The sequence below is a fragment of the Aphelocoma coerulescens genome, chromosome 1A, assembly GCF_041296385.1.
Source record: "Aphelocoma coerulescens isolate FSJ_1873_10779 chromosome 1A, UR_Acoe_1.0, whole genome shotgun sequence".
In the NCBI taxonomy this organism is placed as follows: domain Eukaryota; kingdom Metazoa; phylum Chordata; class Aves; order Passeriformes; family Corvidae; genus Aphelocoma; species Aphelocoma coerulescens.
Window position 1 is genome coordinate 78021856 of NC_091014.1, and position 14570 is coordinate 78036425.

A 14570-nucleotide genomic window follows, 5' to 3' on the forward strand; every position below is an offset into this window, starting at 1 on the left:
ATGTCCCAGGGAACTGACTGGCCTAAGCAGCCAGCAGCTACAGTTCACAGGTTGGCTGCAGCAGAGGGTAAGAACTGCATCTGGGAGCATACTTGTGCAATTGCATGAAGAATTTTAACTCCTTTTAGGCTTGGAAAATGCCTTGGTCCTACACAGCTCATCAGAGGCAAAAGTACTGTAGTAACAGAAAAGCGAGGCTCATTGGGCAGTCCTTCCTTTTTCTAACTATTTCAGGAAAGAATATTTCTCATCTTTTAGGCTTTTTGTTCTTCTAAAAGCTTAGGACAGAAGGAGTAATGGCTCAGTCAGAGGCTACCTGCCATTTGCGTGTGCAGCTTTGCCAGCTTGTGGTAGATCTACACAGCAGGATGGAGGCAGTACAGTCATGCATCCTGGTGCAATCCAGCTGAAGATATGGGTGATGACACCATCCAAGACAAGAAAGCAGCCAGAAAAATTCTCCAGAAACTGGAGACTATATTCCCCCTCTAGCTGGGAGCACAGACTAAAGGGCATGCTGCTCTGTCCTTCTCCTGCTGCCATACTCTGTCCGACTCCTTGGCAAGATCCTCTTTTTAACCACTGTCCTCTCCCAGTGCAACCAGCAGCCAGCCCACAAGGGCTATGTTCCCAGCAGCTCTTGCTGCCCAGTCTCATAGCTTAAAAACTCCCCTGTTTTACTCCAGCTTCCCCAAGAATAATCAGCTGCTTGCTGGCTTTAAGATGTGAACAAATGCAGATGGAATTCCTGTGGAACTCACTTGACCAGCAGTGCCTGTCCAAGCACTGGCACACAGGGTATCCCAGTGCAGTACTGCCACTGGTGAGAGCCCCTGCAGCCTGTGCTCAGGGAAGCTGCCACTGGCCCTGTAGGACCTGCTGCTTGACAACAAAGTTAAACCAACTCAACTCGAGCATGCAGCCCTCTTGTCCCTCAATTTCTGAGCCAATCGACCTCAACATCTAACTCTGAATGAGTGCTTGAGCGCTTTCCAATTCACCTGCAACTTGCAAATGCCAAATCCAACAAATGGCTCACACTGCAGTAATCCTACCATTCCTCCAAGGCAGCCTTGTGCTCTTCCTCCTCAGCAGGAGTGCTCAGGAAGCCTGTGGCACTTTCTGCCTCACTGCTGCTAAGAAGTGAATATAGCCCAGGGTCAGAGAAAGAGGTGGGGACTTGGCTCCTCTCCTTGGGCAGCAGGGCAGTATGGATTTGCACAAAATTTGTTCTACTGGAGAGGTGCTGCTCCACCCGCAGCTGCACCGGTTTCCCCAAAATAAGTTCTAAGACGACCAGTTATGCCATTTTCTGTTTTCTAGAGCACACATTTCTTCCATTAGAAAGGCAGGGAGAAGGGTACTATACTAGCAGAAGGGACAATGCCATGGGTGTCCTGCCCCAGTTTCAATTCCTGGTCCTGGTTTCCTTGTTCCCCCATGATGACAGGAGCTGGAAGTGCACTCAGGCCCTGGATCCAGAGGGGTGGAGGTGGGGGTGAGAGGGGAAGGAGGAAGAAGGCAAGAGAAAGAGGAGAACATGTTATGCTCCTGAGCAATTTCTGCTATTAAGTCAACCAACTGTTGGGTCATGTCTTGGTTGCAGAGGACAGCAAGTCATCCATCACACATTTCCTCACCTCTCCCCAGTCCCCCCAAACCGTCACCCTATCCTGAAAGATTTCAGTGTGATATGATTGTAAACAGTTAACGATTCCTCCAGTGCTAAGCCCACTACAAGCTGGGCCCACCCCCTCCCCCATTATGTACAATACATTCACCAACAACAGAAATTTATTTAGAAAGGCAACAGGTTAAATTCTGTAAACTGGATCCAGCTCCAAAACACACACGTTAATACTACAAGTAAAATTCCATCATCGTCCTCTTCCACCCTGAAAAATATACCTGAGTTTAGCAGTCAATGAAAGTTTCCACCCCCACCCCCGCCCTCCCCACCCGAAAAATCCCTCAAACCCTGAATGAGACGCAGTCTCCGGTCACGGAAAGCCACTAGTTTGGGGTGCCCTGCGATGGCGAGCCAGCTGCTCGGCTGGCTGGGGCCCGGCACCGCTGCGGGTTTCCAACACAAAAGCCGGCACGGCACCGTGTTCCACAGACCCAGGAAGCTCCATGCTGCTCGGGCGAGGGGAGGGTGGGAGCAAGGCCTGCCCCTCCTCTCTGTTGTCCAAATCACGTGTGGCTTTCGTCGTCATGAAGTCCGTTCTTTCTTGGACTAGCTCTGGAAGAGGAAGAACAAGAATGGGAGGCTTTAACTGGCAGCTTTAGAAAGGAATAACCTCATGATTGCATGCAACCAGTTCAAAAGCTAACAGTATTGATCTGCCCAAGTTCACAGCTTCCTCCAGTTCTTCCCACCCTCATCAAACACCTCAGTCCTTTAGCCATTGGGAAGAGGAAGACTTGCATTTCAGCTCTGCTCTCTCTAGCAGCCCTTACTTGATCCAGAGGCAACGCTGATGGTTTTTGTGATGTCAGATCTTCCCGGGACATGGTTGCTGTAGGCATCTTCGGGAAAGGGACTTGAGCCTGATGCATTTGCATTCTGGAGTCAGGTTGAATGGAGAGAGTTTTAGCACATGAATGTCAGGAGCAAATCCCCACTCTTCGTTAAAACTACTTCACTGAAGGCATACATACAACATTAGCATACAAGCATTTGTCTTGTATATTCTGTCTGGCTTCCCCCAAAACACAGCCCTCAACCCATGCCATTCCCCCAAGGGCTTAGCTGTAAGCCAAGTTCCCTGAATACTAGAAGAAGGAAGGATTGTCATGCTGTGATGATGATAAAACAGTAACAATTGAAGCACATTCATAAGAACCGAACAGGGAATTTTTGGAGTAGCAGTATTTTCCACTTGGGAATAAAATGTCATATGCAGACTCAGTGAGAAGTAACTTTCTGTGATGGAAATTTGACACAGAGAGGAGGGGCAAAGCAAGAGGAGGGAAAAAGAAGGCAACATTAAAGGTGTTCATAACAAGAGGCAGACTTCCACTTTAGTCAGTGATTCTGCCCCACTAGAAGCAATGTGAAATAAAACACTTGCAAAGAAAATGGCAAGACTCTGTGTGATTAAGAGAAGCTCAACCCTGGACGACACATTAACAAAACACAGCGCTGGTGTGGGGATGGGCAGGGCAGGCTAACAGGTCCTCCATGACAGCGCGTGCTCCTTGTTTTAAGGAGATGCAATGAGACTCTCTCTCCATCTTAGCAGACCTCTTACTCTAAGAGCCACCTGTTCAACTTCACTTGCCATCTCCTGTGACTTCAAGCCATATCCCTTCAAGGGTATCCAACACTGATGGTCACCCAGGCATCACCCCCCTCCCACCTCTCCTTCTTGCAGAAAACACGATCTTACCCCGAGGGTCTATACAAGTCCTGGGGTGGCCCCCCCATGCCACCTCCACTGCCTCTCTGCTCCATCAGCAAGGCCTGAAAGTGACCCATGTTCTCCTCTCGGCAGCGGTACAGGGGGCCCTCCTGAGAGAGGCCATTGGCCTGGCTGGAAGCTGGATGGTGAGACAGGTGAGCATTCATGGGCGATCCATACGTCCTGGGCTGGAAGTGGCTGGCAGGATGCCGGGATCCATAAGGAGAGCCAGTCTGTAGCATCACCCCATGGGGAGGGAAAGCTGAAGGGCCAAATCCCATCCCCGCACCGAGGTGTGGTGGGGGGGCTCCATAGAGGAACTCCCCCGCTGCCACCGAGCTCTGCCTCTTAGTAGCTGCATTGTGGTTGTCCAAATCAAGAAACTCTTTGGGACTCTCCGGTCTTTCCTGGGACTCCTCGGACTTCTCATCTTCAGGCCCCAGCTCCTGCCCGTTGCTTGGAGAAACCTCTTTGGCACTTGCTATGTCCATGCGGGTGGGAGAGGCCAGGGCGGCGCTCAGTGCCTCGCAGCCCTGCAGGCCGCCGGCAGAGCCCCGCTCTGGGAAAGGGGGCCTGGCCAGGGGCGGGTGCGCGCTGGGGTGCCCACTGGGGCTGGCCTGCGGGTGGAGAGGTCTCTGCCAGTCCGAGTAGCCCTGTGGGCAGCCGTAGTAGGGCGGTCGCTGGTAGTGGTGGTAGGAGGGTTGAGGCTGCGGCTGGTAAGGATACGGCATTCCCTGGGGGGGCCGATACCGCGGGAAGACGCCGGGGTGGGCGCTGCTTGGCTGGAAACCCCGTGGGGGAAAATGCTGGGGATGGGAGGCAGGAGGAGGTGGCTTCCCCCCCATCATGGGGCTGAACCCCTGCAGGCTTGGGTTGATGTGGTACCGCCCGGCTGAATTCGGGTATTCCAGACTGGACATGTAGAGAGGATGAAACTGATTGGGGGTGGCCCCCATGGAGGTGGCATCCACGCCAGGCAGGCCGGTGCCCTGTCCCATGCAAGGCACGGCTGCTTCGGGCAGAGCCTTTCCCCCGCCACAGAGGGGCTTCTCCAGCAGGTTGGCAGCCAGCCCCTTCCCCTCAGGGCCGGCTGCTGGCCCCTCGCCCGCCGCCCCATTCTGAGGCAGGGGACCCCCTCTTTCGGAGGCGGGCACCAGGTCCCTCACGCAGCCCGGGTCGCCGGCGTAGCCGCTCTCTGCCGACCACGCGCCTTTGCCCTGCCCTGCCTTCAGGTCGCCCTTCACACCGGGGCCATCCCCTTCCCCATCCGGGGGCAAGGCGCGCCTCGTGCACTCCATGGGCAGCGGGGGCTTGGGATGAGGTAGGAGTTTGGCGTAGGCCCCATCGGGAATGCTGATGCACTGAGCCTTCTCGTCCATGCCTGCTGGTGTCTCCACTGAAAGAGAGGGAAGAAAGTCACACACATGCCTAATTTCTGCAAATTTGAGTGACCTTTAATAGCTGCTTCTTTTAAAAGTTCTCTTTTAAGAACCGCTCATGAGGTTGCGTCTCTCTCTGAAAGATGGCACAGGTGGACACCGCAGTTTGCAAGCCACCGCTAAGTCACAGCCCCCCTGGAGTAACATGGCACACGTGTTTGGTCTGACATAGAGGTGTGCAGAGGCTGCCTAAAGGAGAGGCAGAGTTGGGGTCCACCTGACAGCAACATGAGGTATTGGTGTAGTGGCAGCTTGATTTCAGGCTGCCTTACCCCTTTCTGGTCATAGACTTACAGAACAGTTTGGGTTGGAAGATCATGTGGTTCCAACCCCCCCTGCTACGGAAAGAGACACCTTCCACTAGGTCAGATTGTTCATCCAGCCTGGTCTTGAACACTTTCAGGGTGTGGATGTGGTATCCACAGCTTCTCTGGGCAATCTGTCAGTGCCTTCCCACCCCCACAGTAAAGAATTTCCTCTTAACATTGAATTTAAGCCCAGCCTCCGCAAACCCTGTTTGCCCACAGCTTGGGCAGAAACACCACCACACCCTGAGATGCTGCAGAGCTGATCACTCCAGCTGTAGTTTGGAGATGTGACTACCCTGTCCTGCAATCACTCAACGCTCTCCCCTGTCTCTGTTCTATATCCAGCAAGCTAAATTATGATGATAACTTTTAAGCAATGCCACACAAGGAAAGAGTTTCCTCTTAGTGCAAGGCACACAAGGGATTGATAAAAGATGCAAGGGTTTTGATCTCTAGTTTACCAGCTAGAATTAATGAAAAAAATTTTTTTGATCTCTGAATTTTTTTGATCTCTACTTCAGGTTTTATTTTTAAGGGTTTTTTTATTTTTTATTATTATCTGTAGTTTACCAGATAGAACAAATGAAATTCAACCAGAAAGAAACTGGTGAGGGCAAGCATGACATGCTGCCATCCCACCTGAACTAATACAGCTGCTCAGGGGCTTTTGGGCAGTCCTGGTGTGTGAAGATTTTAAGATGCTGAGAGCTCATAAGGCAGATGTGCATTTAAGAGGAGAAGCCATACTGACACACGCTCAAAGGAGTATATTTGAGACATTTATTCACATAACATCTCCTCTCCTTACCTAACTCTCTGCAGATCCAATTTTTACATTAACTCCAGGTGAGCTCTAGAAGCATCACAGCCTATGCTTTGCATTTACACCCTGTGGCAAACTGATAATTGCAGGTAAAGCTGGGACAGAGGGGACCTCTGGCAGGTTACAGTGAAACAAAACAGTCCTAGAAAACTCTAAGCAGTGGCCAGAGTAGAAAATATATTTCAATTTACATTAAAAAAATAAAAATATGCGTAAAAACTCTGCTCCCCCCCAAGTATTTAATCAAGATCTGACTTATTTTCTGAGAGGTGGAGGCGACAGATGCAGGCAGGGAAGGTCAAGCGCTACCAGTGGGCACTCAGGGCGTTACCTTGGTTGCTGTCCATGTCCATGGTCTGGCCGGTTGGATCCTGCGAGCTCCCGTTCCCCACGATGGGTTTTGGGGGCTGGCCGCCGGCGGAGGCGGCGTGAGCCAGCTGGGGAAAGGGCCCGGGGAGGTGCGGCGGGGGCGGCTGGCGAGGGTGGTAAGGCACACCCGGCGGGCACACGCGGGAGGACAGCTGCTGCATGGCGATCATCTCCGGGCTGTCCAGCATGGAGTCCCCGCCCTGGCACCCTCTTTGAACCTGAGGTGGTCCTCCAAACAGAGCGGCCGGCGGCTGCGGCATCCTCTGACCGGCGGCTTTCCCGGGCGGCCGGATGTACCCTGAGGGAGGCACCCCGTGAGGTAGGAAATTCGATTGCTCGCTCCACTGGCTCGGAGGCAGCGGCGGCCTCATGGCCCGGGGGTCCATCATATGACCCAGGACACGGGGCTGGAGCGAGGGCCCCGGCCCCATGGGTGCCTTCTCCTCCGGCCCCATGGCAGCCTGGCCAGCGGGGCCGTGGCTGCCGTTCCACAGGGCCGGATGCGCGCGGTTCAGGTACTTGTAGGGCCGGTACATGTGTCCTGGGGGGACCTCGGAGCCCTCCGGCGGCTTCACGGGGGGCCCGTTGTGCCGTGGCGGGAGGAAGCCCTGCTGGAACTGGGCTGGCGGGTAGACGGCGTCGGGCGGGGGGCCGCCCATGCGGCCCAGCTGCAGGGAGCCCGGCCGGGGGCCCAGCCCGGCCACGTGGGCCGGTGCCGCGCACGCCTGCTTCTCCGGAGTGCCCAGCCGGTGCCCGCGGTGCTCGCTCAGTCCCACGGCCGGCTGCGGAGAGAGAGAGGGGGGTCTCAGTGAGAGCCACCACACCTGCGGGGTGCTGGGGTGCTGCAGCCCTCGGCAGGAGGGTCGTACCTGCATGGCAAAGTGCTGGTGCTGCTGGAGCGGCTCTCCGGGATGGGGCTCAGGCACTCGCGGAGAGCCGTACAGTTTTGTGGGATCGGATCCACGCAAAGGACCAAACGTTCCTGGCACCGCTGGTCTCTGAGGGATGGGGAGGGGTGCAGGGGGGAGAAATAAAACAATTTGTGAAGTGCATAGAAGCAGCAGAAATACTGCAGGTGAGGGGAAGGCAAGGCTGGAGTAACCACAGGGATGAGGAACCAGACTGTTTTGGAGGTACCATGGAAAACCTGTACACTCTCTTCTGCAAGGGAACACAGCATTCTCAAAGCCACTGTCTCACACCTCAGCCACTCACCCCCAGGCTTAAGGCTGCAATACACTGACTTGCCACCCAAATACTGGGGAGCAAGCAAGAAGACTGGAGGGGGCAGTGGTTTGCTTCAAGAAGAGGAATGGACCCCAAGCAGGAAGACAACAGGGAATGTACTGGATTTCCTTCAAAATACCCAGTGCCTCCAGCTCTTCTACTGCCTCGCACTATCTGCAGCACAAGAATCACTCTTAAAATTTTGTTTGGTCTCTAGCTAAAAGGGCAAGGGATAGCCTAGATCTCAGGGGAACAGCAGATAGATCACACCACAAGCCATCACTGGCTAAAATGGAAAAGGCAGTGAAGGATGGGTGAGGAACAGCTCAGAAGGGAGGCAGAACAGGTGGCATTCAGAGAAGAAACACTGGGCTAAAGATAGGTCACTGCTGCAGTCCAGGGTGGCCTTTGTTTGATTTAGTTTACTGCTTTTATAAATACCCAAGGCACGAAATGCAGTCGTACACAGATGGCACGAAGTTACCAGGCATCTGTAAACAATTGAGACAAAAGAAGACCAGCTTGTTCAGCTTCATAAACGGGGGGTAAGGGAAGAAATGTTACAGCTTTCCATGCACACTGGGGTAACTCTCCAAGGAGAGACGAGAACTGGCAGAACTAGTTTGTGCAAGCCTACACTGGGACATGCCAGCCATGGGTAACATTAGGAGATTGCTCCCACCTAGTGTGGAAAAGACTTAAATTGTACCAGTTTAAATCTAAGGGCTGAAAAGTTTCACTTGGAGGAACCATACCTCTGACCCTTTATCTCTGGGAAAAGGTTCCTGACATGCACTAAGGATTTAATGGTAGGAAGTTCCATTCCCCTTTCCCTCCCTCCCTCTCTCGGCCTGATGGGCAAAGGACAGCAGGAACTGCTCCTTACCATCTGTCCAGGATGTGGCACAGGGCTGGGCATGCCACCGTACTGCAGGGAGCGGGGGAAGCCTCGCCCATTGGAAGGGCCCACTTCTCGAGTAGTCGGCATTGAGGCGCCACTTGGGTCATCTACAGAGGACGACGAGAAGGAGGAGGAAGAGGAAGAGGAGGAAGAAGCAGGAGCCCTGGAAGTAGCTCGATATGGTGGAGGTTTTCCTCCATTTTCCAGGCGTTGCTGTCTCTTGCCAGGCCCATCTGGGTCTCGTGACCGAGTCCAGACACTGCCTGTGCCGGAGCGGCCGGTCCGCCGGCTCCTCTTCTCTCGTCTCCCGTCCTCTCTGATCCAAAACTCCTCATCCGTGTCTCCATCTTCCCCAGGGAAGTGCTTCATCATCGCTCGGTGGAAACACCTCTCCAAGTTGTAAGCCATCTTTGTATATTCTGCAGTCAAAAACCCCCAAGAACGTCAGAGCCTCATAGAGAGAAACAATTACGCAACATCAGATAAACCATCTCCTGTCTGCCAAGTTTCTCTGAGGAAGACTTTTGTTTCTAACTAGTTGGCTTTGGTTCCTAAACTCCATAAGCAACACAGCATCAGTTCTGTTCAGTAAGCCTACCAGAGGACAGGCACACAGCCATGACAAAGTACCACTGGCAGCAGGGCCTGCAGAGTCAGCATTAACTCAGTGCTCCAGCCTAGTGCCAAGAATCACATTAGGAGGAGCACCACCTCTGCTCGCAGAGATGTGTGACCTGCACAGTTAGCCAGCAAGAGTGCTGAGAGAAGAAATGTGAACTTCCAGCAATGCTATTTGATTACATTCAGAGGCTTTTCTTGGACTCATTCAAATCTCTGCTGTGGGCCACAAGACAGAGGAAAATCAGCAAACACATTTATCCATGTAGTTTCCAAAGCGCTTGCTGACCCTGACACAAAAGCTATTGCCAACACCAGTGTCCCCACTGCATCATTTCCACTGGACAGTTCTGCTGAGATGAGCTTTTACTTTTTGTTGAGTGGATAGGAAGGAAAAAACACGTGAGAGATGTTGGTGACAAGGCCTTGAAGCAAGTGACTTTCCAGTTGTTTCCACTAAACTAACCCTGAAGTTCCTTGGGGAGAAGAGCTCTCCCAGTGGCAGTGTGCAGTATACACAGCCAACAGCAACAAGCTGATTTGTTCTTAATGTTGTTTTCCTTTTCTCAAGTGTTGCTGGTGAGACAGTCTACAGTGATGACCCACCTGTGATACGGGAACTGGTTTCTTATCTAAGCAACACATAGAATTTTAACTAGCGTAGCAATTAAACCCAGGTTTTCCCATTTGCACACTCATGTTGTTCCTTCAACAGCCAAGGAACCCAAAAACTACATTTTCCATCCAAAGGACAGGCCTGGCTCACTCCTCGCTTTCCTGTGGTACTCAACGAACACTGGGAGTTAACCAGACTCCAATGCTTTTCAAAGTCTGTATTAGTTACTAGGAGAAAAAGGGGCACACATGAGCACATGAAGGAATGAGCTCAGAAAGAAACAGACTCTCCTCTCTCTGTATGCTCTGCCTTCACCATCTACCAACATGGCAGCCCTTAGGATGCCATGCCCCAATTCAGCATGACCAAACTGTGCTAAAAGCCTCACTAAAATGCAGGTCTCAGTAGCTACTACCCTTTCATCTGGTCTCCCAAAAATATTCTGAAAGAGAAGAAACACAAATCAAGTACTGGTGAGGAGGAAGAGGGCACTGCTTGCTTTGGCTGAGCACTGCAAACAGACAAATTTAGCATCTTACTGCTCTTACCACTGCCTTCACCGTTGTACTTAAGACAGTTCCTGAACATGGTCTTCATATCACCCACAAATTCTTCCTTGGTGCAGTACTGACCTCCATTCAACTTCTTCTCCATGCTAGAGATATCCATGGGGGCCTGGAACACAACCAAACTTCCCTTCAGTTACAGCAAGCATAGTGGGGCTTACAAAGCTGCACTCAGAGAGGGCATGGGCAGCAGAGGATGGTCTCCAGAGAGGCAGCCATCCATCTTTGGTTTTCTTGACTTGTAAGGCTAGAAGGGACTGCCAGAATCATGGAGTTTGACTGTGAGAGTAACACAGCCCACAAAACTTCAAAAGACTTCCAAAAAACTGCATGCCAGTCAACAAAGTGCATCAGTCAAGATGGCTGGGCCAGATTCCATACCTTAATGATCTGGTAGTAGTTGGGAGCATACGATTCATCAACAGGTTCCAAGAAAGGCCAAGAGTCCTTGTGAGCCTTCACCACATCTAGAACTGGCAGTAGCAAGAGAAAGGTGAATGGTTACACACACACACACACACACACAGAAGCATTTCACTTTGAGGAAGTCATGCAAAGGGGGAAAGCTGGGGTGGGTCTAACCTTTGTACATGGCTGTGAACTCGTCATCCAGTTCAAAGCTGCAACGGGAAGCACCACAGTGAATATGCAGACTGAGGACAGGTAAGACATGCTCTGTACTTCATCTTCTCCTCCACCCATGCAGTGCCATAATGCTGGCAAATAGGCCTCATCACAAACATTCCTCTCATATGGACCAAACCCAGATGTTTCTCAGCTTACTCCTCTCACTGTTCTCCAGCCTCACTTCTCCCTCCGCATTCCTGTGAATGATCACACTCCTCTCCTTGCCATACTCACAGCTTCAACACACTTGTGTGCTGCAATGCCCCATTGTATACTCACATATCCTTGGTCCTTCGCTCTTCCCTGGTAGGGGAACTGGGATCCAAGTGGGAAAGCTCAGGGGGGAGCTCCTTCCCCTGTGCCAGCAGCCAGGCGCGCTCTTCACGAAGTTTCCTCCTCCTGGCCCGTTCTGCAGTGGGAAGAGATAAAAAACCATTCAGCACTCTCCTTGCCCACATCTTGCAGGGAAATAGAAGGTGCTCCTGCAGCTCTCAAGAACTCCAGTGAGATGGTCTTATTCTTTCAGCAAAAGCAGCAACAGCACAGGATCAGGTGAGGTGAGCATGGGGTGCACCATCAACACGCCTCATCATCCTCCCATGGTTACAATCATCAATTTTGAAGCACCACTGTGACACAGATGCTCCCTTAGGCAGCTTCCAGAAGTGGTGTGGTACAAAGAGGGAAGTTCAACACCCAGCCCTAGGCACAGCTCAGCACTATGGAAAGAGCTGGCTTGTTGTTATCTTCCTTTAGGGGCTTCACCTCAGGCAGGTGAACTTTGAGGCAGCTGGCTTTGCATGGAATGGGATGAAGAACAGTGCTGAGAGAAGTTCTACCAGCTGAGTGGCAGTGAGTAACTGGGGTCATTATTATCCTCCATGGCTGGCTTTGGGAAGGTTGCTCAGGTAGATCTTCATGGCCAGTGGCCAGATCGAGCAAGCTGCCACACACGAGGGCCACTGGGACAGCTTTCGTTTAAAGAGGTGAGGCACAGGAAGAAGCAATGCTGGTAATATAACCTGTGGTTTGCAACCAGACAGCTGGCTAACAGATTGCTTTATAATAGAAAGTTTATGGGCTCTCATGAACCTCATTTCCTTTTTCTTATAGGAAATCTCTATTCATTTGACTTGCAAAACACCTGCAGTTGGAGCAGAATTCTGTGAAAGTAATGTTCAGGGAGAGATGTCACAGGAACAGGCCACATCAGGGAACACCCAGAGTGAAAGAAAGATGAGGGAGACTTATCTAACACCCTCTAGCAGAGGCTCTGCCTTTGGAAAATGCCAACTACTTAAGAAGTACCAGCTCTGGTGGAAAAATATTTATTTATTGTCCTACTCTGTCAGTCAAAACCAAATTTGGAATGCGGCTTGAGAGCGCAAGAAACGTAGGAATAGCTACAACGTGTTTGTAGGGACATCCATGGCCAGATGTGTCAAAGACTGGTAAAAGAAAGCCTGAATTTCCTGTTAGAAGACTGAGGTTAGCACTGGAGCTGGGAGTATCTAAGGTGTCCTACAAAATCTAACAGCATCTATTATAACATTGCATGACCAGAAGTCAACACTCAATTGCAGGTAATAGAGAATTATCTGAGTCTGTCCAAGCACTGTTCAGAATTCATGCTTCTTTCATAAAATGAGCAATCTTTAGATGTCATTGCAATGGATGCCTAACTGAGAAAGCTGAGGAGAACATGATGTAATTATTTGGGCAGCAAATGGAAAATGTCATGACAACAGCAGCCAAGAGGTAAAGATTGTGTAGATTTTGGAAATCCACCAACATCTGCCAAGGATCTGACCTGGTAAACTGACAGGAATCAAGGAGTGCTACCCTGGTACTGGATCTCAGTTAGGATTAATAACAGGAGCCTCTACCACAGCTAGTGATTAACACTGCATGTTCAAGATCACTGGCAGAGCTCATTCTCCTACTGTTGGCCTGGGCTGAGTCTCACCCGGCAGCTTTCAAAATCTAAATAATGCCCTAAAAAGTACCTCAACCTTCTAGAAAGTCATATACGTGAGAGATTACGTTGAAGCAGCATCTGGAAAGAGAACTGGGAAACTCTAACCTGCTGTTGTGGTAGAAATCTAGAAAGCTGCCTTAACTTATAAATTCAGGAGAGTACAGATGGGCCCAGCAGGAAACCTGCTACCTAGGGGGGGTGTGTTGGAGTTGGGGGAAGTGTAATCTCAGGCTTCAAACTGGAATGCGATGTAAAAACAGGAATACCATCCAAAACTGAGAAGAAGGTGAAATTCATAAGAGAGCAGATATTTCATCCTGTATTTCACATCCCCCCCTCTACAGAAGGCCACAAAAAATTAACATTATATTCCAAACAGACTGAAAATTAGAAGAAAAATGTTACCCTAAAATTTCTGTTGATGGATGTCCAGTTTTAACAAGTCTGAACCAAGTAAAACAAATGACATCATTTTCAAATCACTTCCTCTCCATCATAAGAACTGTCATGACAGCAATGCTAGTGGTGGGTGTGCTTGGCACTAAGATCATTAAGATGCCAGTTTTACCTGGATAGCTGCTGGGTCTAGGGATAAAAATACTGTATTTAACAGAACAAGTCAACATAACCTTTGCAAACAGCTTTTGCACCAGTTTAAAAGGAGACTTCTCCTGACTAAGCCTAAATGGACTAGGGAAGAGTTTAAACTAAACGGAAAGAAACTGCACAAAACAAAGTAAAAGCATCTCTGCCAATAAAAGCATGAATGTATGCTAACTTGGCTTAAAAGAGGCTACTGCTCAACCCCATGCCAGTTTCTTTGAGTGGCTTTGAATCAGATGATGTAATGATTGCATTTACCCAGAAAAGGAAATGGCTCATACCAAAACAAAACCATTTCACAGGAACATTTATCTTTGCAGCTCTTGTGGAACTTCAAGACTAATTTTGTCTATAGAGATGAAGCATTAAACCACAGAGAATATGCAATTTGCCAAGGGAAACAGATATCTGTGGCAGAGATATGGATGAGTCTCAATTCAAAGCACCTGATTAGCTAGGGATAGCAACCAGGAATACATGAAGACCAAGGAAGTAATTGGATGTTTTAAAGGTTAGAAAGGTAAGCAGGTAAAAGAAGCTATTCTTAGACAACATCTGGCCTCCTACCAAACATCTGGTAGCAAACTGTTTCATTTTGGAAAGTTTACAAGGTTTGCATGAACTTAATCTTTTTTTCCTCTTCTGATTCTTTATCCACTTTGGGACTCATGATACTGATACTGCCACACATTGCCACAGTTTTCTGAGGATGTTCAGCCTTTCCCTAGAACTACAACAGCCCAGCCAGTCACTGTGGCTAAAGCAGCAGCTAAGGGAATCCCCCATAAGGGAGGGCAACAGAGAGAAAGAAGGTGGTCAGGAATCGCTCTGACCCCACACCTGCAGGTACTGGCTGACTGCCTGCTGTCTGTGCCTTGATCTGATGTATTAATCACAACATGGCTGTTTGTTGCAGAACAGCTTAAATCAGCATTTAATTCATAATCATAAACATTTTAGACCTGAAATTGGCACCTCTAGTGCTCTGTGTAGCCTGGTCCCTTCATCTTTAGCTCTCCAATTGATAAGGCCAGTAGCAATATAAAAATACTACTCTTGCTACTCCCATGTTATCCCATTCCCTTTCTCCT

General features: G+C 50.2%; 1 protein-coding gene across 2 annotated transcripts in view; it reads right to left on the bottom strand.

Annotated features, from left to right (window-relative positions):
* Positions 1-1972: 1972 nt before the first annotated feature.
* The window catches only part of CECR2 (CECR2 histone acetyl-lysine reader), a 93727-nt gene continuing 81129 nt past the window's right edge, over positions 1973-14570 (bottom strand). For both annotated transcript variants that reach the window (XM_069003648.1, XM_069003646.1), the window contains 10 exons: positions 11178-11307; positions 10854-10891; positions 10653-10744; positions 10254-10380; positions 8457-8890; positions 7213-7341; positions 6306-7125; positions 3393-4800; positions 2461-2566; positions 1973-2242 (listed from right to left, as the gene is read on the bottom strand). In XM_069003648.1, coding sequence (XP_068859749.1) covers positions 2237-2242; positions 2461-2566; positions 3393-4800; positions 6306-7125; positions 7213-7341; positions 8457-8890; positions 10254-10380; positions 10653-10744; positions 10854-10891; positions 11178-11307 — 3290 coding nt within the window. In that variant the 3' untranslated portion in view covers positions 1973-2236. The remainder of the gene's footprint in view (positions 2243-2460; positions 2567-3392; positions 4801-6305; positions 7126-7212; positions 7342-8456; positions 8891-10253; positions 10381-10652; positions 10745-10853; positions 10892-11177; positions 11308-14570) is intronic.